The following is a 20329-nucleotide window of genomic DNA, read 5'->3' as shown; positions in this document are numbered from 1 at the left end:
CGAAGCTTCGTGCTGCACAACATACCAGCTAGAATCGTCAACGCTGACATAAAGCTCTTTCTGGAACGGGGTCTAGCGACTATTGGTCAACAACAAGACCTACCTGATGGCTGGCACGGTCCCGCAATCGTCACGAAAATGGTGAACAGAGCCAGTGGTCTTTTCATCTGGGCGGCAACAGCGTATCGATTCATCGACAGCGGACGAAGATTTGCAGCGCAAAGATTGAATTCGATCATAGAACAGGATGGCGATACTCCAGTCGAACCCGAGAAACATCTCGACAGCATCTACCTTACCGTCCTGCAGAGTTCGATCTCTCCAAACTATACAGCTGAAGAGACAGAGGATCATTGCAAGATGGTGCGGCTTACTCTTGGAACACTGGCCGTGCTACAAGCACCTCTTACTACGCGAGCGTTAGGTGAACTACTGGATGTTGCGAAAGAAGGCATTGGGTCGATTTTCCAGGATTTGCATGCTATTCTCGACCTACCACAAGATGTAAACCAGCCACTACGCCTTCACCATCCTTCGATGCGTGATTTTGTATTCAACAACAATCGATGCAAAGATCTCAATTTTTGGGTGGACGAAGCACAAGCAAATGCTTTCTTAGCAACGCATTGTATCAGGGTAATGACACGCTCTTTCGAGCAAGGTGATGGAATCTATGCAAGGCTCAGATCAACGATCCCCTTCGACCAGGCTTCGTGTTCAGTCACTATGGAGCTGAATTATGCATGTGTCTACTGGACTCGCCACCTCGAGCGAAGCAAAATCAGACCTGTCGATAATGGACCAGTACATGTCTTCCTGGAAAAGTATCTTCTCGACTGGTTACTTCAAAGCGCTCGGTGGGCCACAGAGGTACCGATGCAACAAGCCAATCTCCGTTGTCTAGAAAATTCTGTTTCTGTAAGTGTTACGACCCTGGTGCGAAGTGTTCATTTCTGAAAGCTTATAGGCAAACGATGCTCCCCGTCTTTACGCTCTTCTTCGTGGATCCGGCGAGAAGAAGTTTGATGTCTCGCTGTACAAAGTGCCAGAACCTGGATTCAGATTGATAGATTGTGTTAAAGTTGAGCGTTCATCTTCAAGGCCCCCGCTTGGCCCTCCTCTTACCATGAGACTTCGATCTTCAAGCATTCGAGCTCCAGCGACAGAGGGAACGTACTAGAACGACAGCGAACGCTCCCGATCTACATCGTTGTTTTTCAACCGCCTCTAAAACACCCGGCACCAGGGATAATCATACCCAGGTATTTCATGAGACATTTCGGGTCACCAATATCAACCGGTCGGCACCAGATTGTACGTGCCAAGAGTCTCACAAGATGAGATCACACTTAGAGCCAACCACCGCATCCATGAGATGAGCACTAGTCGCCATTCATTTCAGATTCTAACATTTTGATATCCAGACTAGCTGAGAAGATATATGCCCAACCACCGGTGGATGGCAGTAGGGTATCGTAGACCAAAGAAAAAGCAAATACTCAAACAAAACAAGACAAAGCTCGCAAAAAAGCGCAACACAGACCAGACAAACTGTCGCCCAAAGTGATAAAGATGTGCCTCCGACTCCCCTTCCACATTATGCATATGCCCACGATATCGTCGTTTATGATCATACCGCGCCGTTTCCATTCATTTTACACCTATCTCCTCGCATCACTCTCCCTCCGATTACTAGGCGCAATACTGCTCCCTCTCCTCATACGATCACTCGGCGCAATGCTACTCGCCGCAATACTAACAACATCGCTCATGGAATCCTGATCGCGCTGGTAACTATACTGCATGCCCGAGTCGGGGCCTTTGAAGCCGTTGTCCCAAGCCGAGATGCGCGAAAGAAGCCTACACACCCAAATTAAAACGATTCCTTTTTGCACAACAGCGAGATACGCAATGTGCGATGTGGATGTAGATGTTGGTGTGCCCTTACCGATCGTCTGGCGGACCGTAGTATTCTTCTGGGATGAGCTCGTAGTCGCCCTCGACGGGGAGGTAGAAGGCGGATACGGCGATGGCGACGGAGGTGAGGAAGAGGATGGTCCAGCTGGCGGTGCAGAGGGTCCACGAGAGGTCGAGGTGCCAGCCGGACCAGAAGCGCTCGTCGTGGTCGAAGAGGAAGGCCTGGGCGTGTGACTGTTAGCATGCTTTGCTTCTGCGATGGGCATGGGACCCTGCAGGAAGCAGGGAAAACGCGGGGGAAGACACGTACCACTATGGCCATGCCGGCGCACTGGACGATGGCACTGAAGGAAAGGACGCCAACGGCGACCTGCCAGCCTGCGGCCCGACGCTGGACTCCGCCGGAGATGATGACGATGAAGGAGACGATGGCGCAGAGCTCGACGACGACGCCGAACGAGGTCAGGAAACCGACTGTCCGCCACATGTTGCAGAAGGACGGGTCCTTTGTGCAGTCGCTCATCTTGGGGAAGGGAACACAGGTGCCCGTGACGGCGGAGCAGCGACTGTGGAGGCCGTACGAGTATTCGCGCTTGCCGTCGGGGCTGTAGCTGACCCATCGCGGCATCGAGATACTGGCGATGGTCATGATGGTGCCTGCGCAGTCAGTCTCATCTTCCTTTGTAGCGGCATTATCATCGTCTCTTACAGGCCAGTGTGAGGATGAGCCCCACGCCATACACAATTCTTCGCGTCATGGTGGATGTGTAATTACTGTCTCAGCGGGTGGTGAGAAGTTTCGCCTCGAGACTCTTGTCGAATCGAGACGGTGGCGCAGAGGGAGGAGTTGCGGGGTTTATGATACGGCGGGATGCGCGATTAGGTGTGAGGCGTGCAGTTGCAGCGTGCGTGCAGGACGGAGAGGCTCTAACTCTAGGCGGCGGTTGAGTACAAAGGGTGGGTTGGCAGGCGCGACGGAGCGAATAGATAAACAGTCGCCAGGTGACTGAGGGCAGGCGCAGGTGCGGGGAGGACGGATTCAGCCGGGGCTACACGGGGTCAGAGCGACACCATGATATGGGTGCGAGTTGGCTGATGGGTGGGTGTGAAAAACGCTGCTCTCCCGTCTGGAATCGCGCTAGGAGGGGGAGGATCGTGGTATGGCGAGGCGTGTGCTCCATGACGACAGGGGCGCTTGGACGCCTTTCCCCACGCGCCCCTAGCTTCACTTCACCGCTAGGACTTTTCTCTCGACACCACCTACTGATAGCGCATAGCGCGTTGTGGGTATAGCCAGTGTCACAGTGTTCACGTTCTTATTTCACGTATATACGTTATACGACATGTCCCCTTCACCAAGCGAGCGCGAAGGATTCATCGCTTGGGATGGCGCAAACACTGCATCGCATTTCGGAAAAGCGGTGTCAAATCCCATGTTGAGCTTTGCGCCATGCTCCGATCGCCGATCATGTCGTGATGGACATGGCATGATCCTAGGCTCTGCTACTTCCTTGAAACTTAAACTTTTGTCAAGTCTTGTGAACTTCCCAGTATCCTCCGACTCCGAATCTTTGCGTGTCACAGGTACGAGGCATTTTTGGATGGGATGATGGATTGGCAGTTGCATACACTGATAAGGATCTGGTCACGCACACCAGCCACACCACCGATCAGCGTCAGCCCACCGGTATGCGAACTGTAGCGAACACGTGGGGCCGCTGCGATATTGCAATGGTAAATCGCGGTACCAGCTGGACGCGAGTACAACAATGGTCATTTGAAATTTGCCTCCCCGCTTTAAGCCTCACGATTAATGTCGCTATAAAGCTATTCTTGCTGGGCTAGGGAGGCCTCGGTGATAAGAGGCGCTGAGCTAGGTAGTCGGCAAGGACCTAGTGGACGCACTCCGCACTGCAGCATCATGCAGCTACCATATTGGCCTGCATCTGTCATTGGACGATTAGTGCTGCAACGGCGCATGCCTCGCACGAGGAGAGAGCGAATTGATAACGACGCACGTCGTTGGAGGCTATTGGACCACCTGCCAGTCTAAGGTTGGCATGTCCAGCCTGCAAGCTTACAATGGAGCTTTAAAAGTATACATATAGTACAGAGGACGTGTTCCTCGAATGGGTAACGGTCTAGAAGACAACGTTCTCGGGGTTTCGCTCAGGCTGTGTCCTCGGCTTCTGCAGCATCTCGTAGCAGAGTATCGACGCCGCAACGCTGACATTCAAACTGTCGACTCCGACCTCGTTGGCCTCGCGGCCATGGGGGATTCCGACCTTGTATCTCGCCAGGTTGACCAGACTGGTCTTCAATCCAGTGCCCTCAGCACCCATCATGAGGATTGTGGGGTGCTCGGCAACTGGGCTGTGGTCGGCGGGAAGACGTTTCCTACCCTGCGAAATAGTGTAAACTACTTTGTTGGATCCAGGCTCGGGTGCGTCTTCGGTTGAAGAGAGACTTGGGGGCGCAGGCGGAATGGCGTCGCTCGCGTAGATGCACCACCCTGCACCCGCGCTCCTTTTTAGGAAGTCGGTTGGGTCTCCGACCTTGAAAAGCGGAATGGCTTCAGCGGCACCGGCCGAGGCCTTGACCGCGATGTGGCTCCAGTTTGCGGTATGGTGGGTCGGCGTGATGATGGCGTCCGCACCCAGGACATAGGCTGAGCGTGCAATAGCCCCAAGGTTGCCTTCGTCGACCTGTAGTTGTTAGCTATCATCTCATGGACGGTATTGTTGTACTCACGACTCCATCCACGTAGAGGATTAGTGGGTGTCTCCACCCTCCCGACTTGTACGAGTACAGTTCTTGCTTGCCGTTGACGAGCACGTCTTCAGCGCTTTGGCTATCAAGTGTGACCCTGAAGCTCTCATCCTCAAGAGAAGCCGTCTTCAGCTCGGTAATGGGAGGGACGGGCAGAGGCGATGCCTCGAGAATCACCCCGTTGTGTGGTCGACCACTACTTGCTTTGTCCAGAGCGCGCATATACTCATCTCCAACTTCTTGTGTGATTGGGAATAGTTTGTGCGACCTGATACGAGACATGAGGCCTTCTCTACTTGCACCTCGTGAGTGTACGTATAGGTTGTAGAATTGACGCCGGTCCGCCTTGATCGCAGCTACCACGCTCCCATACCCGTATACGAACTCTGAAGCGGCAGTCGTGTAAGGGAGTGACTCTGGTCCCCTCACGGAAGGCCTTTGTGTCTCCGTGCCGGCATCAGACGACTCTCGGCCATGGCGTTCTCTTCTGGCGCCCTTCGAATCCGGTCTGTGAGAGAATCGCGGTTCGAAGGAACGGTCATTCTCATCCCGAGCTCGCGGACTGTATGATGCCGCGTCATCGCCCCTTTGGGAGGATCGTGCTTCAGTGACACCTTCGTCTGCTACATCGCGAGTGCGGGGCGTGTATGATGGCGCCCTGTTGTCCCTCCAGTTTCTCTCTGGTCTCTGTTTCCTTGAGTCGTTGCGATCATTTGTCCTATGTTTCCGTAAGTCGCTGCGATCATTTGTCATACGCGGCCGGGGCCTATCGCCATCATCATAGCGTCGGAAAGTTCTTTGTGGGTGTATATCCCCGTTCCGTCTCCCTTCTGGATCAAGCCTGTGAGGAGATCGTTTTCTCTCGCCATACTGTCTCTCATATTCTTTTTGTGCCTCGCTGGGGCGGTGCGAGCCCTGCTCGACTCCCGTTCCGCGCGCATCTCTTCCAAAGCTGCTTTGTCGCTCTCGTTGAAACCCGCCTTGTCGTTCTCTTCCCAGATCACTTGATCGTTCTCTTCCAAAACCACTCGATCGATCTCTTCCAAAGCCGCTCGGTCGCTCTTCCTTGGACCGACTCGGCGCATCTTCATCGCGGGGTATACGTCCAAATCTGCTACTGCGAGGTGCTACAGTCGAGCGATCACCGAAATTTGGTTCTGGATCCTCACGAGGACGGCCAAATTTCTCGAACCGTGCCTCACGGCGAGTCTGACGGCGATTCTTCACCGGTTCATCTCCTTCATCGTTGCGGTCGTTTCGTGTCCGCGGTCGGAAGGGTCGATCTGGTCCACCCTGCCTGCCCCTCTCGATGGCGGCAGTAATGGATTTGTAGCGGAGGAAGGTGCGTGGGATGACCAATTGGCGTGGGCGTAGTAGCGTGCTACTAGATAGGCAAGAATAAACCATAACAAGGTCAATCGGACAGTAGTGGTGGAATTCGAGACTGGACTCGTAACCAGCGCAAAAGAGATGCGACAAAAAGTTCCTGATTGCCAAGCCAGGCGTTCGCACTAAGATGACAAGCGCGGGACGCGAAGTCACGCGTCTGGCGTTTGGGCGCTATCATCGTTCACCGAGACGCGACGGAAACCACGGTACAGCAGCGCGACTGCATCCCCATTCCCCACTCATCCCGCATTTCAAAGCTGTACATTGTACCTGCCAAGGATATCGAACCTTGTCCCAATTCATTTCTGCACCCCTCGACCGAGTCGGGCCCATCAGATGCTGTCGACATAGATCCCTTGCCCAAAGAGCCGTCCCGCAATCACGCACCACACTAGACGAACGCATCGCAGACCGCAAGATGAGTAGCGACGAAGATGGCGCGGCGCTTATGGCGGCATTCAAGAAGAAGCCGCCACCAGGGCCCAAGGCAAACGCTGCCCTGAGTACTCCCCGCCCCGCGCCTACAAGGGAAGCGTCTGATTCCCCCGCTACAATGTCAATACAGGACATAGACGAAGACTTCACGATGCACATTGCAACTCCGCCTCGGAAGCGGCGGGCGGTATGCGTCCGGATACCCTCAGCGAAAGTCAAGAAGACTGAGTACAAGTACTACGAACCTAAAGATGAGGTGGAGAAGATCCTTCGCGAGTTCGCTGGGAGGAAGGGCGACATGATTTACGAGGTCAGGCTGTCAGGTGACCGCGTCAAACAGGTGAGTGATTATATCTTCGATGTCTCAAGTTTCCTTACTATTACCGGTAAAGGCAGCCCTCGCGCCGGGTGCAGTTGGTCCCGCTATATAAGCACCACCTCTGCTTGGAGTCCTTCTTCTCTACAACTATCTATTCGAAGTATCTTACTAAGTGTCTATAGATTACCTTCGAAGAGCTCCTCGAACTCAACGGTGGCCCAGAGGCACTACAAACCTTCCAACCCGACGACGATCCAAACGCGACCGGTAGCGACGACGACATGAGGCTTCGTAATCGCGCAGGCAAGGCTGATCACGAGGGCTTCGTGGATATCTCCAACTTCCCCATCTCTTCTTCCGAAGACGACGATCAAGACGAGCTTGCCTCCGATTCGCCAGGCCGTCGCAATGGCCGCTCACAGGGCTTGAGGCGCGCAGCCCGTCGAGGACGTCCAGCAAGAGGTCGCTCAGAGAACAGCGATCTCATTGCGCTCTCCACAAGTGAAGAAGACTCCGAAGACGCCGGCAAGAAGCGGAAGGGTCGGCGTCGCAAAGTCGTACAACAACCCACACGACGTTCAACAAGACAGCCGACTCGAACAAACGCCAACGACAACGAGGATGAAGACGAAGACTCGGAAGATGGAACCACAGACGAGTCCAGCGCCTCGGACATCCTCCGTTCAGATCTACTACCAGGTCGCAAACGCAAGGGACGTCCTCTGCGTGCTGCAAAGCCTGAGAAGATACCCCGAGCGGGAGTCCGACAATCTGATCGGGCAACACGTGCTACAAACAACATGCAGGAAGCGGGTATCAACGATGTCTATCGATCTGACTCGGCCCCCAAAGTGGTTGCACAGAAGGTCTCAGTTGTCCGAGAAGTGTTTCCGAACCTACCTCGAAGTGACCCTTTTCGTGCACGACACGCCGGGGGTTGCGAAGTCTGCTTCGATGGCCCCAATGTTGCGCCTCTGGTCTACTGCCAAGGCTGCTCACTGGCTTACCACAAGAACTGCTTGGGCAACCGCTCCACTCGCGATCATCTAGTCACCAAGATTGGAGACGAGGAGTTCGTTCTACAATGCAAGAGGTGCATCAACTTTTACAAGAAGAAAGACGCAACTGCTCCCGATCTATCCAGATGTCAGGATTGCGCTATCTCGGGTCCTTCCTGTCGACCCTTTAGACGTCGCAAAACCACACAGCAGGAGATGAAGGAGCGCGAGGAAAACGACGGCCATGATCCAGTCGTCGACGTACCTTCTGAGCTTGTCAACGATCCCAACAACGTCATGTTCCGCTGCACTAAGTGCTCTCGTGCCTGGCATTACCATCATCTACCACCCATGTCGCAGTACGCTATGGACGTCAATCGCGACGACGAGGAGATGGCAGATGAGCGTTTCCGCGAGTACTCTGGAAAATGGCTCTGCAAGGAGTGCGACGAGACTTTCGATCAGAAGGTAGGCGGTATCATCGCTTGGCGCCCATCGGATGTTGAGACATACCGTCCGGGTACACCATGTGAACTCGTTTGCGAAGACGATAAGCAGTACTTGATCAAGTGGGAGAACGAGTCCTACTTCCGATCCGCATGGCACTCCGGCGCCTGGACTTGGGGTGTCACGGCTGCAGTCCAGCGCAAGGCCTTCTTTAAGCGCGAGGACGGGCCGAAGATGCGAACCGAAGACGCCATCCCCGAAGAGTACCTCCGTATCGATATTGTCCTCGACATCAAGTACACGAGCTATGTCGAAGTCCGTAGTGAAGAGATTGACAAAGCTCGTATCAAGGAAGTTGACAAGGCGCTCATCAAGTACAAAGGACTCGGCTACGAAGATACAGTATGGGAGAGCGTACCAACCCCAGAAGACGGTGACAGGTGGCTTGACTTTGTCACTGCTTACAACGACTGGGTGGCCGGCCGCTACGTCAAGATTCCCAAGCAAGGACCACTCAAAGGACGCATTGAAAAGGCTCGCAGCACATCATTCGCCAAACTTGAGCGAGAGAAACAGCCTGATAACCTTGTTGGTGGTGAGCTGATGAAGTATCAGCTGGAGGGTCTTAACTGGCTTTACTACAAGTGGTACGACCAGAAGAACGCCATCCTCGCCGACGAGATGGGTCTCGGAAAGACGATTCAAGTCATTGCCTTTATGGCGACCCTCATCCAAGAGCACAACTGCTTCCCCTTCCTGATTGTAGTCCCCAACTCGACGTGTGCCAATTGGCGACGAGAGATCAAGCAATGGGCGCCGTCTCTTCGCGTGGTGGCTTACTTCGGGTCCGCCAAAGCTCGTGAGATGGCCTACCAGTACGAGATGTATCCCGAGAAGACAAAAGACTTGCGATGCCACATCGTCGTAACCTCCTACGACGCAGCCGCCGATGACAACTGCAGGAGGTTCTTCAGGGGTGTTAGCTGGGCAGGTCTCGTCGTTGACGAAGGCCAGCGCTTGAAGAACGACAAGTCCCAGTTGTATACAGCTCTCACAGCAGTTCGCGCGCCGTTCCGTCTTTTGTTGACTGGTACGCCGCTGCAGAATAACGCCCGTGAGCTCTTCAACTTGCTGCACTTTCTCGACGACACTATCGATGCTGCCGCGCTTGAGGAGCAGTACACTGAGATGACAGCGGACAATATTCGAGAGCTTCATGACCAGATCCGACCCTTCATTCTGCGACGTACCAAGGCCAAGGTTCTGACGTTCCTCCCGCCTTTGGGTCAGATCATTCTCCCTATCTCCATGAGCCATCTCCAGAAGCAAGTCTACAAGTCTATCTTGTCCAAGAGTCCGGAACTACTCAAAGCTCTCTTCACCTCCGACAAGCAGCTAAAGCAGCAAGAACGTGCCAACTTGAGCAATATTCTTATGCAGCTACGAAAGTGTCTTTGCCATCCATTCGTCTATAGCAGAGAGATTGAAGAGCGAAGCGAAGTTGCCGCAGTCTCTCATCGCAATCTCGTCGAGGCCTCTGCCAAGCTCTCTCTTCTCGAGACCTTGCTTCCGAAGCTTCAGGAACGCGGTCATCGCGTGCTCATCTTCAGTCAGTTCCTCGACATGCTCAACATCATCGAAGACTTTTTGGACGGTATGCAACTCCCGTACCAGCGCTTAGACGGTACCATGGGCTCGCTCGAGAAGCAGAAGCGCATCGACCAGTTTAACGCACCCGACTCGCCGCTATTCGCCTTCCTTCTCTCCACACGCGCTGGTGGTGTAGGCATCAATCTTGCAACCGCTGACACCGTCATCATACTCGATCCTGATTGGAATCCTCATCAAGATCTTCAAGCCATTGCTCGAGCTCATCGTATCGGTCAGAAGAAGAAGGTGCTGTGTCTTCAGCTGGCTACTCGAGCGTCTGTAGAAGAGAAGATCATGCAAATGGGTAAGAAGAAGATGGCCCTTGACAAGGTCGTTGTTCAGGATCTGGACCGAGATGATCCCGAGGACGAGGATGTCGAGTCGATACTCAAGCATGGCGCGGCGGAGCTCTTCAAAGACGACGATGCCGACCACGACATCCGGTACGACGACGCCTCTATTGACAAGCTACTCGATCGTAGCCAGATCGAGAATACACGGACTGGTGACGATGACTCCGCGGAATCTCAGTTTGGCTTTGCCCGTATCTGGGTCAACGAGAAAGGCGCATTACAGGACGACTTCGACACGGTGGAAGAGGAAGTTGCTCCAGATCCAGGTGTCTGGGACAAGATCTTGAAGGAACGACAAGCCGCCGCTGCCGCTGAGGCACTTGCAAAGGCGGAGGCTATGGGTCGAGGACGGCGGGCCAAACAAGTACGCAATGTCTTGTCATCCATTAGAATAGTACTAACATCGTGCAGACTGTCGATTACGTGATAGATCCAAAAGACGCCGATGCAGCATCCGCCGCAGGAGACGATCGACGCGAGGAATCCGCATTACCGCCTTCACCAATCAAGAAGCCGAGCAGGAAGCGCAAAGCCAAGACAGGTTCCGAAAGCGATACTGACTTCCAAGCCGAGTCTGAAGACGAAAGCGAGCCTGAGCCTGGTCATGAGGACGTTGATGCCGCCAAGGAGCTGGGTCATGTTCGCCATCGCAGTACAACAAACAACGCCAACTCTTCGCTGTACAAGCAGAATGGCGCAGGTGCGTCTCAAGTTCCTTCGTCAAAGTCCCCCACTGCACCTGTTCCTGTACAAACTACGCCTAAGAAGGGTGGTGCGAGAGCTGTCAGGTCGCCATTGAAGCCGGTGAAGATTTCCCCACCGAAAGGCGGTACTCGAATGAGACTTCAGCTCTCGACGCGTCCCAGCAGCGGTGGACCAACTCATTCAACCGCCTCTTCAGGCCAGGCGTCATCACCTCGTCCACCAGCCGCCTTCGTCGATCTCTCTACACCACCACCAGAGTCATCGCCACAAGCCCCAAAGACTAACGAAGTCACAGTCAAACCCTTCGAACGTGCCACTATTCCCATCCGCAACCCCCTCGAGCCAACCTACGGCTCCTTCGGCAACCGCATCTGCCCCGCCTGTCACAAAAACCACCCTCAAGGCGCCTGTGAGCTCAAAGCCGCCGGCGTCGAGCACTGCAACCTCTGCGGCCTAGCCCACTTCGGCCACTCTCGCACCTGCCCCCACATCAAATCCGAAACCCAAGTCCGCGAGATGCTCGAGGCGCTTAAGAACTCGCCTGAAAAGAAAGAACTCGTCGATGCGGCGATGAAGTACCTGAGGGGTGTCAAAGGCACACTCGTACAGCAGAAGAAGAGGGATAGGGAGAAGGCGGCGTTGGCTAAAGGCCAGCCTGTTCCTCCTCCTACTTACTCTGGTATGGGTCGTCCGCCTAAGAACGCGTATAACAGGCCGCCGGGCAGTATGAGCGGGAGTGTGAATGGTGGAGGTTCTGGCGCTGGTTCGGGCTCTGGTTCTGTGGGCCCGCCTATGTCTATGTCTGGAGGTTCTTCGAACGATCCGTCCCGTTCTTACGCCCAGCATGTGCCTCAGGCACAGATGGAAGGGGTGTATGGTGGTGCGAATGGTGTTATGCAGCAAGCACAACGCATGGCTCAGCAGCAGCAGATGGTTCAACAGCTGCAAGGTCAGGGATATGACGATCAGCAGGTTGAGAATGCGCTGAGGGGGTTCTTGTTCCAGGGCTAGAGGCTTGGTGTGTCGTGAGGGATGTGGTGGAATAGCGTCTTTCGCTGAGTTGCTTGGGAGCGGGATTGGTATCATTGGTTAGGTGGTCTAGGGGCAGGAAAAGGCGTTCTGATATTGCATGGTAGCTTGGCGTGGGTAGTACAGGTCACGGGGCCGAACGTGCTTGGCCTCTGAGGAGTTGGAGTATGTTTACTAGACATATTGATACCCCGTAATGAACGTAGTTCATACATCAAAATCATACGGTGTTATACACGTGCAGCTTGCCAACAATTTGTGTTAATCATACAGGGCTGTGTATGCAGTAAGTACTACAGTGACAAGTCTAGGCCTCCTCATGTTTGCTTACTTTCTCGCTGCTCCAAGGGAGTCCGATTCGCGCTCCAAACAATTAGCATCGCCTCAATAGTTGGACACCAAAGTGCCGGTCCTCGTCACAACCTCTTCTTCCTCAGTGCCAGCGATAGTATCATCAACTCCTGAGTCGGCTTCCCCCTCACCCTCCTCAAACTCTTCATCCTCTTCCCCAAGCGTCTCCCTCAAACTCTCAACCCAGGCATCATACTCTCCGACATCCTGGATCCCCGCCCCATTACCCAACACCTTCCCCCTCTGCTTCCCCTGCTCTTCCTTAGCAATCAACGCCTTCTCCAGCACGCCAATCTTGACCTCGTCCCCATCTCCTCCCAATGTACTCCCATCCCAACCCCCCTTCTCATCACTAACCAGCCCGTTCCGCCAACAAAACGCCATCCACTGCCGCCAATGCTGATTCTGCTCCAAAACCTCAACGTTACCAATAACGAAAAGCGCTTCTTTCGCTCGGGTAAGAGCCACGTTCATTTTCCTTGCGTCTTCTACGACACCCAAGCCTGCCTTTTCGTCTTTAGCCAAAAACCTCTTTCGTGCTCGTGTTGTACATAGCACAACGACCCGTTTCTCGAGTCCTTGAAAAGCTTCCAAGGGACCGATGTTGACGTCCCATAATCCTGCGCCTCTACCATACTCGGATGAACGGATCATTGAACGAAGGAGTTTGACCTGTGCGGCGAAGGGCGACATGATGCATATGTCTGATTGCTTGACGGAGGAATAGCGGTGGAGGGTTTGGACGATGTTGCAGGCGATGCGCGCTTCGGAGATGTTGTACCAGCCGCCGTTGTCGCGTTCGATCTCGTCGAGGCCGGTGTGCGGCATGAAGAGGACGGGCCATTTGCGGCCGCGCCAGAGATCGGACTGTTGGAGTGGGGTGTTTTGTAGTGGTGCCTCTGGGATCAAGGTGTTGTTGTAGAAGAGAGCGCTTGGTACACTGAGGATGGTGGGATGGGAACGGTAGTTTCGGACTAGTAATGTGAATGGTGGGTATATGATCGGTAGCATCGACTGCTTCAGTACTGGTGGGCCGGATGATGGTTTGATCTTGGAGCGCGAGAGAGGGTGGTTCTCGTATAGCGGTCGTTGGAAAAGCCGGGCGAACAAGGACCTGCGTACTAAAAGGTTGCGGGATGCGGTTCGTGGTCCCAGCTGCTTCTCATCTCCTGCCATCACTACGCGTGGTTGGGGCAGCGAGGCCGGATACGTGAATGGTGGGCATACAACACTAATGGCTGGCAAGACGTCTAGTTCAGTAGCTTGAGCTGCCTCGTCTATGAGTAGGGCGCTCCAATGTAGCTTCGGAATGGGAGTTTGGTCGTCCGGGTTGAAAGCTGATGACATATTCCTTTGTATAGTCCAGAGATCATTGTTGGTCAATCTTGCGTCTGCCAGTATCGCCGCGTCTTGACAAGAGGTTACTACAATGTTGAAAGCCATGAGCTCCTGGAATGGCGGTAGACAGAACATGTCGTTCTCGATATGGCAGTACTGCAATAGCTCCCGTGGTACCTCGTTATCAGCCCTTCCTGGTCGGTTAAGTCGGAATAGCTCTTTTCGTGATAGATATTCCTTTAGCCTGAGGGCGAGTGTATCCGCCGCAGCCTCCGATGGAGCGCATATTAGCATGTGTGCGACATCTGTAGTGTTTAACAGTTGCATTGCCGTCTCCACCAGAGTCTTTGTCTTTCCTGTACCTGTTAAGGTTAGGATAACAAGTCAGTGTATGTCCTGGATGCAATTCGTACAGTTGTTCCCTTACCTGGCGGTCCACTGATCAAGTAAGGCACAGTCCCATATATGTTGGTACATATATCGTTGACAGCATGCGCTTGTTCGTAGTTGACAGCGCGATCGAAAAGCTTGCGATGGGGAACTTTGCGCAGTGTAGTTTGAACTTCGCCATGAGATTCATCAGGAAACAGGATTCGGAGACTCCAATCGTTATGAGAATCGTGGGATGCGGCTCTCGTGACGTCGGCGTTAAGTGTGGCATATTTGGCACCGGGCGATTCGCCAAAATGGTTCAGGCTGCTGGTTGAGGATAGATAGCCATGTGTTCGTGGAGAAAATCCGACGAGTCTCAGCTTGGAGCTGAGGTGTGCCAAAGCTCTTCGCCGGCTTTGGAGGATGTTGAACTTCAGTGGGATGACGACGTTAGCGAACATGCGCATGGGCGGTACCGGTGGACAGAGGCCATCTGCTTTGAAATAGACTGTTTCTTGCGCACGGTTGACACCGAAGACTGCGGCATTGTGCTGTACGCCTGTCCAAGGCCTGAATACTATTGAAGGAGTTCCTATGTATCCGAATTGGTAATCATCCACATAGTTTGGCATCAACGTCAAGGCTCCTGTTTCGTTAACATACAGTTGACGTATCTGAAGCACGTCGCCCATTTCAATGTGTGGGTTATCTTCTCTTAGTCCTGGCACTGTCAGGCACCACAGGTCTTGGTATTGCCAGAGTGGGACTTGATACATCGCGTATGATTCGTTTTCTTTCTCCTTCGCTACACGCTCCATGGCGGCCGATACGTCGAAGTGTTGCAGATAGGTGGACTCATTCAGCGACGTAGGAAAATCCGCTGCTGATCTGATTGTATAATCTTCAGCTTCCGCGTATGGTGGCGGTATAAAGCTTGTTCCGGTGAATGTATGCACGTAATTCTCAAAGTCGATCCAATGTCTAGGTCTTGTGTTGATGATGGTAGCCACTTCGGTGTTGATTGCTTGGAGACCTGGCGGAACGAAAGGCGCGGCGTATACATCATAATCCCATGCAATGTCAGCTGGGTCACTCTCGGAGGTATCATTGTTCCGGGAAGTTTCTGGTATACCTTGGTCCGTCGGTGAGACTTGCTGCTCTTTTGGCCTGAAAGCGATATTAGGAACGGCTACAAGTTTTGATATGTCCTTTTCCATGGTTTTACCGTGCTTATATTGACCTCTGTTCACATCGGAAGTATTGTACGGCCGGGTAGTTGCTTGGGGCACCGCGCTAGTGACTGTCGTAATGCTCTATGAACTGCGAGCGGCAGTGTCGGCCGGGCGCACCTGCCAGACCTTTTGAGCCACGCCGTTCCCCGGACTGTACGTATTTGAAAAATCGAATGGTGTCCTGGGTCAAATTTGGTATCATGGAAGATTTCCGCCAGAGATGCGAGAAGGTAACTGCTATTGCGAACGAGCACTTCGTCGCAATGTAGGAATCACGAGCGGTAGGTTGACCCAGGAGCTGGCCTCGTGTGTTGGAATTCCCTGATCTTTCAACTGAGATGAAGAGGAAGAATATTAACTGATGTATGGAAGTTGGCAGGTTATCCCAAACATTAGACTCCGTGGATCACCCTCTTGGAAATGTGATGAGCTGCGAACGTTCGTTTGGCTGGATCGTGCGTGTTAGGAGGCTGAGGACCGAGGAGGCAAGCCGCATCAAACAGCACCGATAGATATATTGCGATGTATGCTTCCAAGAAATGGATCCCAATCGCGTCAATATTGGGCGCCGTTGTGGCAAGAGGTGTAGGTGTAATGTCGCGTAGCAGTTGTGGCAATCGGCCCTGCTTAGCGCCGCGCTAAAGCTCCGACCCAAACGCGTACATAGGTACGCGCTTCGGTTCATCTTCAAGCCACCTACCTAGGTACGACGACTAGAGAGACGATGTCTACCATCTATTGCACGGTGTTCCATGTCGCCACCACATCAGCATCTTCTTTTATAAGATCGCCGATCAAACGCAGAGTGTTGTCTCGACGCGACTAGACGCGCTATCAGAATTTCGACAACCCTACAGATAATAATGGAATGTGCATACACCACGCGAAAATTATGACAGAAGCATGCGCTGTTCGACTGGAGAATCGCATGCGTCACACATGTATCCACCCGTATGTTGTGCGGCACTGCTGCTATCGAGATCGATCTTGCTGCACTTCCCCGCAATACGTCATGATCCGAGGTTGTACAGGCGGACATCAATTTGTCGAACACGCCGCATCAGTGAGTATAACGTCTATTTTACTGTTGTGCAACCCAGTACCGTTATTTCTATTTTCCATCACATTTCCTCTACACTGCTTCATCCAAAATGTCCAATCAGCAGCTGGTCGAAAGCAAAGGCATCTTCCACGGTCTACCTGTATACCCCTCGTCATTAAAAGGACTTACAGCCATTATAACCGGGGCAAATGGTATCTCTGGTAACTATATGCTGCGTGTGCTAGCGCAGGATCCCGAGCGATGGACGAAGATCTACTGTTTGTCAAGGCGACCACCCGCGATTCCCGATGGACTACCGAAGAATGCCGAGCATATCTCTCTTGACTTCCTGCAGAATTCAGAGGACATCGCGAAAGTGCTGAAGGAGAAGGGCGTCAAGGCTGACTACGTCTTCTTCTACTCATACGTTCAAGTCAAGCCGAAAGAGGGTGGTGGCTTGTGGAGCGACGCCGAGGAGATGTGCAAGGTGAACAGTACGTGCTAGCTGATTTATGACTTTCCAATATACGAAACTAACGTACCGCAGCCGCCCTTCTCAAGAACTTCTGTGAAGCTCTCCCCATAGCCAACATCAAGCCCAAGCGCATCATGCTCCAGACCGGCGCAAAGAACTACGGTATCCATCTCGGCCCTGCAGCTACTCCCCAGGAAGAAACAGCACCACGCGTCACTCTCGAACCCAACTTCTACTACCCACAAGAAGACTTTCTCTGGGACTACTGCAAAAAGCAGGGTATCGACTGGAATGTATGCATGCCAGCGGGTATCCTCGGCGCCGTGCCAGACGCCGCAATGAACCTTGTTTTTCCGCTCGGAGTATACGCAAGTGTGCAGAAACACCTAGGCGAGAAGCTTGAGTTTCCGACTGATCTGCAAGCTTGGGAGGCGAATAGATGCATGTCGAGCAGCAAGATGAATGCGTACATGGAGCAATGGGCTGTGCTTAATGATGGGGCGAAGAACGAAAAGTTCAATACTATGGATGGTACGACCTTTACGTGGGGCAATTTCTGGCCGAAGTACGCGGGTTGGTATGGCATCGGCTATGAGACTCCCAGCCTGGACGAAAGTGCCTACACGGTCATTACCACAAAGCACGATCCGCCCCCGCGAGGTTTTGGGCCACCAGCAAAGCTGCGCGTGCGTTTCACACTGACCGATTGGGCAAAGCAAGAGAAGGTGCAGAAGGCATGGGAGGAGATCGTTTCTAAATATGGTCTCAAGGTAGACAAGCTTCAAGATATGGATATCGACCGCATCTTCGGGTTTACGGACGGCGGCTTGATGGGATCTTCATTGGATCTCACGATGAACAAGGCGCGGAAGATGGGATGGCATGGGTTTGTGGATTCAAATGACGCTATCAGGGAGGTGCTTGGAGAATTCGCAGATCTCAAAATGATTCCTCCTTTCGGGGCATAGTTGCGAGATAGACTGGGTTAAGGCCATTGCATTTCTGCCCTTACTATATGCATCGACTCTAAACTCAGTGATGTCTTATGTATACCCTACAATGAAAGAGTTGTTCTGGCCCTGTACTGTAGCACAATCAAAACAACCGAAAGAGATGCGTCCAGACATACCCCATCCGGAATGACCAGCAAGAAAGATTGCCCATAGAGGATGCTCCTGCGCTGATATCACAGTCGGCATACCTTTCCAGCATGGCTTTTGGTTTCGATTTTGACACCAGTTCGAAGTGTGAACGTTATACACCGTCTGGGTTACAGTATTGGTGGCATGTCCAGGACACTGTTTTGCAGCCTCTAAGCTGATGATAAGCGTTTGAATGATCGAGAGTACCGAGACTATCCCAACAGAATCGCCGTTAATGCGCCCGCACATCGCAATGTCATGTAGCGGTAGCCTCGCCGGCTTTTCTAGACTGAGATACAGGGCCCTATCAGCCGGACGAGTGACTGCGGTGCCGAAGTGACATTCGCCACCAGTGTTCACAAGGGGAAGGCTTGCCTCGGTATCTGAGTCGCTCATATTGGAAGATTCAGCCGCAATAGACAGTCCGTACATTATGGTTTTGTCTTGTGTGTGAATGGCGCCTTGAGAGCGGACAACTGCGTTTGCCCAAAACTGGTCGAGACAACGAATACCGATTGCCTTTTCGGTAGGTGCCATCTCAAAGAGTAGGCTCGGCAAGACTGCGTACGCACCAGTCCTCCAGCCTATGATGCGTCGTACGTCGACATCGGCTTCTTGGTCCACCCAATCTGGGCTTGACGCTGCATGGACCACAGCCAATATCTGTACGGCTTTCCACAATGGAAATCCAAGACTGCTCGGTTGTGATTCATGACCCGGATGTACACCGTTATCAATGATTGAGCTCATCGATGCTATCCAATCCGGTGTATCAAGAGCAATGTTGATAGAGTGGCGCAGGCTCTCAAAGTCTTCTGGGGCTAATCTGCTGGCAACCGATATGAGAATCGAAGCTGAGATGATGCGAAAATTGATCAAGGCGGGTGGAAAGCCTGTTTCCCATCCAATACTTGAGCGCTGCTTCTGATCCAAAATGATGATCCAGTCCTTAGAGCCCGCGATCTTCTCATAACAAGGCGCTAGCCATTCGGCTGCTATCGGGAAATGGAAAGCGGCAAGCCGTAGAGCAGAAGGAGTGGATGCGATCTTTGATTTCTTCCAGACCGGGCAAGCTTGTACCTGTCCCATGTTGGCAGCATGACTGCCTTTAATATACCCACTCTTCCATACGAAACTCAAGTGCTCCTGGATGTATTGATAGACCTCCTCGAAACGAGACTGTAGAACTTCCGGGATAAGACCCGATTGTGTTTCCAATGTTGTACAGAACAGCGCTCCCACGGTATTCAATCTATAGTGATGGATTTGCTGATCGTTTGGCAGCTCATCGTCACTCAGCCTTAACTTGTCAGTTTCCATGTGTCCACCTAAGACAAGGACCAGCTCTTTGTCCCCCATTGGTTGCTCCCCTTCCCCATCCCATGTGATCACCTCCCCAATATTATAGCCTACAGCTCTCAAGAGTGTAGCAACACGAGTGACGAGGCTGCTGCGCGTCAGATACGCTTCCCGGTCTCGAGACGCGATCCACACCAAGAGTCCACCAACAAGCCCAATCTCAGATCCGTCATCGGCAAGTATGAGGTGGCGCAGTTTTTTTCGATCGCCGGTGGGGACACCGAGGGACTCGATCTCGGTAACGAATCGTTGCGGCAGGCCTCTGGCTGCACCTTCGTTGATTATCTTGTCGAGATTTTCCACGAGCTGGCCGTGTATCTGATCCCGCATTAACCCTTCTTCGAAGAGGGCGGGACCTAGACATTTCATGAACAGCTCTATTGCGGTCGATCCTCCGCATTCGTGAGCCAAAGCACAGATCGTAAGGCCAATGAGCTGCGTTCTTGGGTCACCGTCGAACGACTCTTCGATGTTCTCATTAGCTACGTAAAACTGGCCATTGCAAGTGAAGATTAATCCGGAGAGTGGCGATAATTGTAACTTGACATCAAGAGTCTCCATCTTCTCAATTTTCAACGTCTCTTTGCGGAACTCAAGCAGGCTTTTCACCCCGGACAAGCCTTTCAGGAAACCCCAGGCTGAATGGGCCGCTGAAACAGTCGCGAGCATGTCGGCCGGGCCGACCTGGACAGATTGTAGTAATGCATCTGTTGATTTGGCGACCTTGAAAACGAAAGTCATGGCAAATGGTAGTCGGGTGTTTCCAATGATTGAGCCTGGGCTGAAGATGAATGTAACGATCATTGAGAGTAGCCTTCTCGACTGCGGCAGGGCTCTTATCAATGTGGCATTAGCCGAGTCTGCCTTATTTCAGAGGGCTTGACTCTACGGGCCTATAGGAAGAATGCAAGCTGTGGGATGACAATTGGCTCACCACCAATAGATGCAGGCCAGGACCAGGGCAGACAGAAGAAGCCTACAAACATCATGTCATGGCGCAGCCGGTG

General features: G+C 52.9%; 6 protein-coding genes across 6 annotated transcripts; 2 read left to right on the top strand and 4 right to left on the bottom strand.

Annotated features, from left to right (window-relative positions):
• Positions 1–1661: 1661 nt before the first annotated feature.
• J4E85_000987 (uncharacterized protein) lies at positions 1662–2675 on the bottom strand (the record flags this gene model as incomplete). The annotated part of the gene is made up of 4 exons (XM_051465275.1): positions 1662–1860; positions 1949–2139; positions 2228–2574; positions 2627–2675. 4 exons carry the CDS (start codon positions 2673–2675, stop codon positions 1662–1664), a joined length of 786 nt encoding a protein of 261 aa, XP_051331796.1.
• A 1383-nt stretch (positions 2676–4058) lies between these two features.
• Positions 4059–5777, bottom strand: J4E85_000986 (uncharacterized protein; the record flags this gene model as incomplete). The annotated part of the gene is made up of 3 exons (XM_051465274.1): positions 4059–4622; positions 4669–5373; positions 5442–5777. 3 exons carry the CDS (start codon positions 5775–5777, stop codon positions 4059–4061), a joined length of 1605 nt encoding a protein of 534 aa, XP_051331795.1.
• A 716-nt stretch (positions 5778–6493) lies between these two features.
• J4E85_000985 (uncharacterized protein) lies at positions 6494–11993 on the top strand (the record flags this gene model as incomplete). The annotated part of the gene is made up of 3 exons (XM_051465273.1): positions 6494–6850; positions 7012–10641; positions 10689–11993. 3 exons carry the CDS (start codon positions 6494–6496, stop codon positions 11991–11993), a joined length of 5292 nt encoding a protein of 1763 aa, XP_051331794.1.
• A 402-nt stretch (positions 11994–12395) lies between these two features.
• J4E85_000984 (uncharacterized protein) lies at positions 12396–14890 on the bottom strand (the record flags this gene model as incomplete). The annotated part of the gene is made up of 2 exons (XM_051465272.1): positions 12396–14056; positions 14128–14890. 2 exons carry the CDS (start codon positions 14888–14890, stop codon positions 12396–12398), a joined length of 2424 nt encoding a protein of 807 aa, XP_051331793.1.
• Positions 14891–16455: 1565 nt separating this feature from the next.
• J4E85_000983 (uncharacterized protein) lies at positions 16456–17789 on the top strand (the record flags this gene model as incomplete). The annotated part of the gene is made up of 2 exons (XM_051465271.1): positions 16456–16840; positions 16894–17789. The coding sequence occupies 2 exons, from the start codon at positions 16456–16458 to the stop codon at positions 17787–17789; spliced, it is 1281 nt and encodes a 426-aa protein (XP_051331792.1).
• A 430-nt stretch (positions 17790–18219) lies between these two features.
• On the bottom strand, positions 18220–20063 carry J4E85_000982 (uncharacterized protein; the record flags this gene model as incomplete). Its single annotated transcript, XM_051465270.1, is given in 2 exon segments — positions 18220–18247; positions 18262–20063. 2 exon segments carry the CDS (start codon positions 20061–20063, stop codon positions 18220–18222), a joined length of 1830 nt encoding a protein of 609 aa, XP_051331791.1.
• Between the last annotated feature and the right edge of the window lie 266 nt (positions 20064–20329).

This window comes from Alternaria conjuncta, assembly GCF_024043145.1.
Source record: "Alternaria conjuncta strain BMP 0040 chromosome Unknown scaffold_1, whole genome shotgun sequence".
NCBI classification, from domain to species: Eukaryota; Fungi; Ascomycota; class Dothideomycetes; order Pleosporales; family Pleosporaceae; genus Alternaria; species Alternaria conjuncta.
Note: the sequence above shows the minus strand (reverse complement) of the source record. Positions and strands in the feature narration are given on the sequence as shown.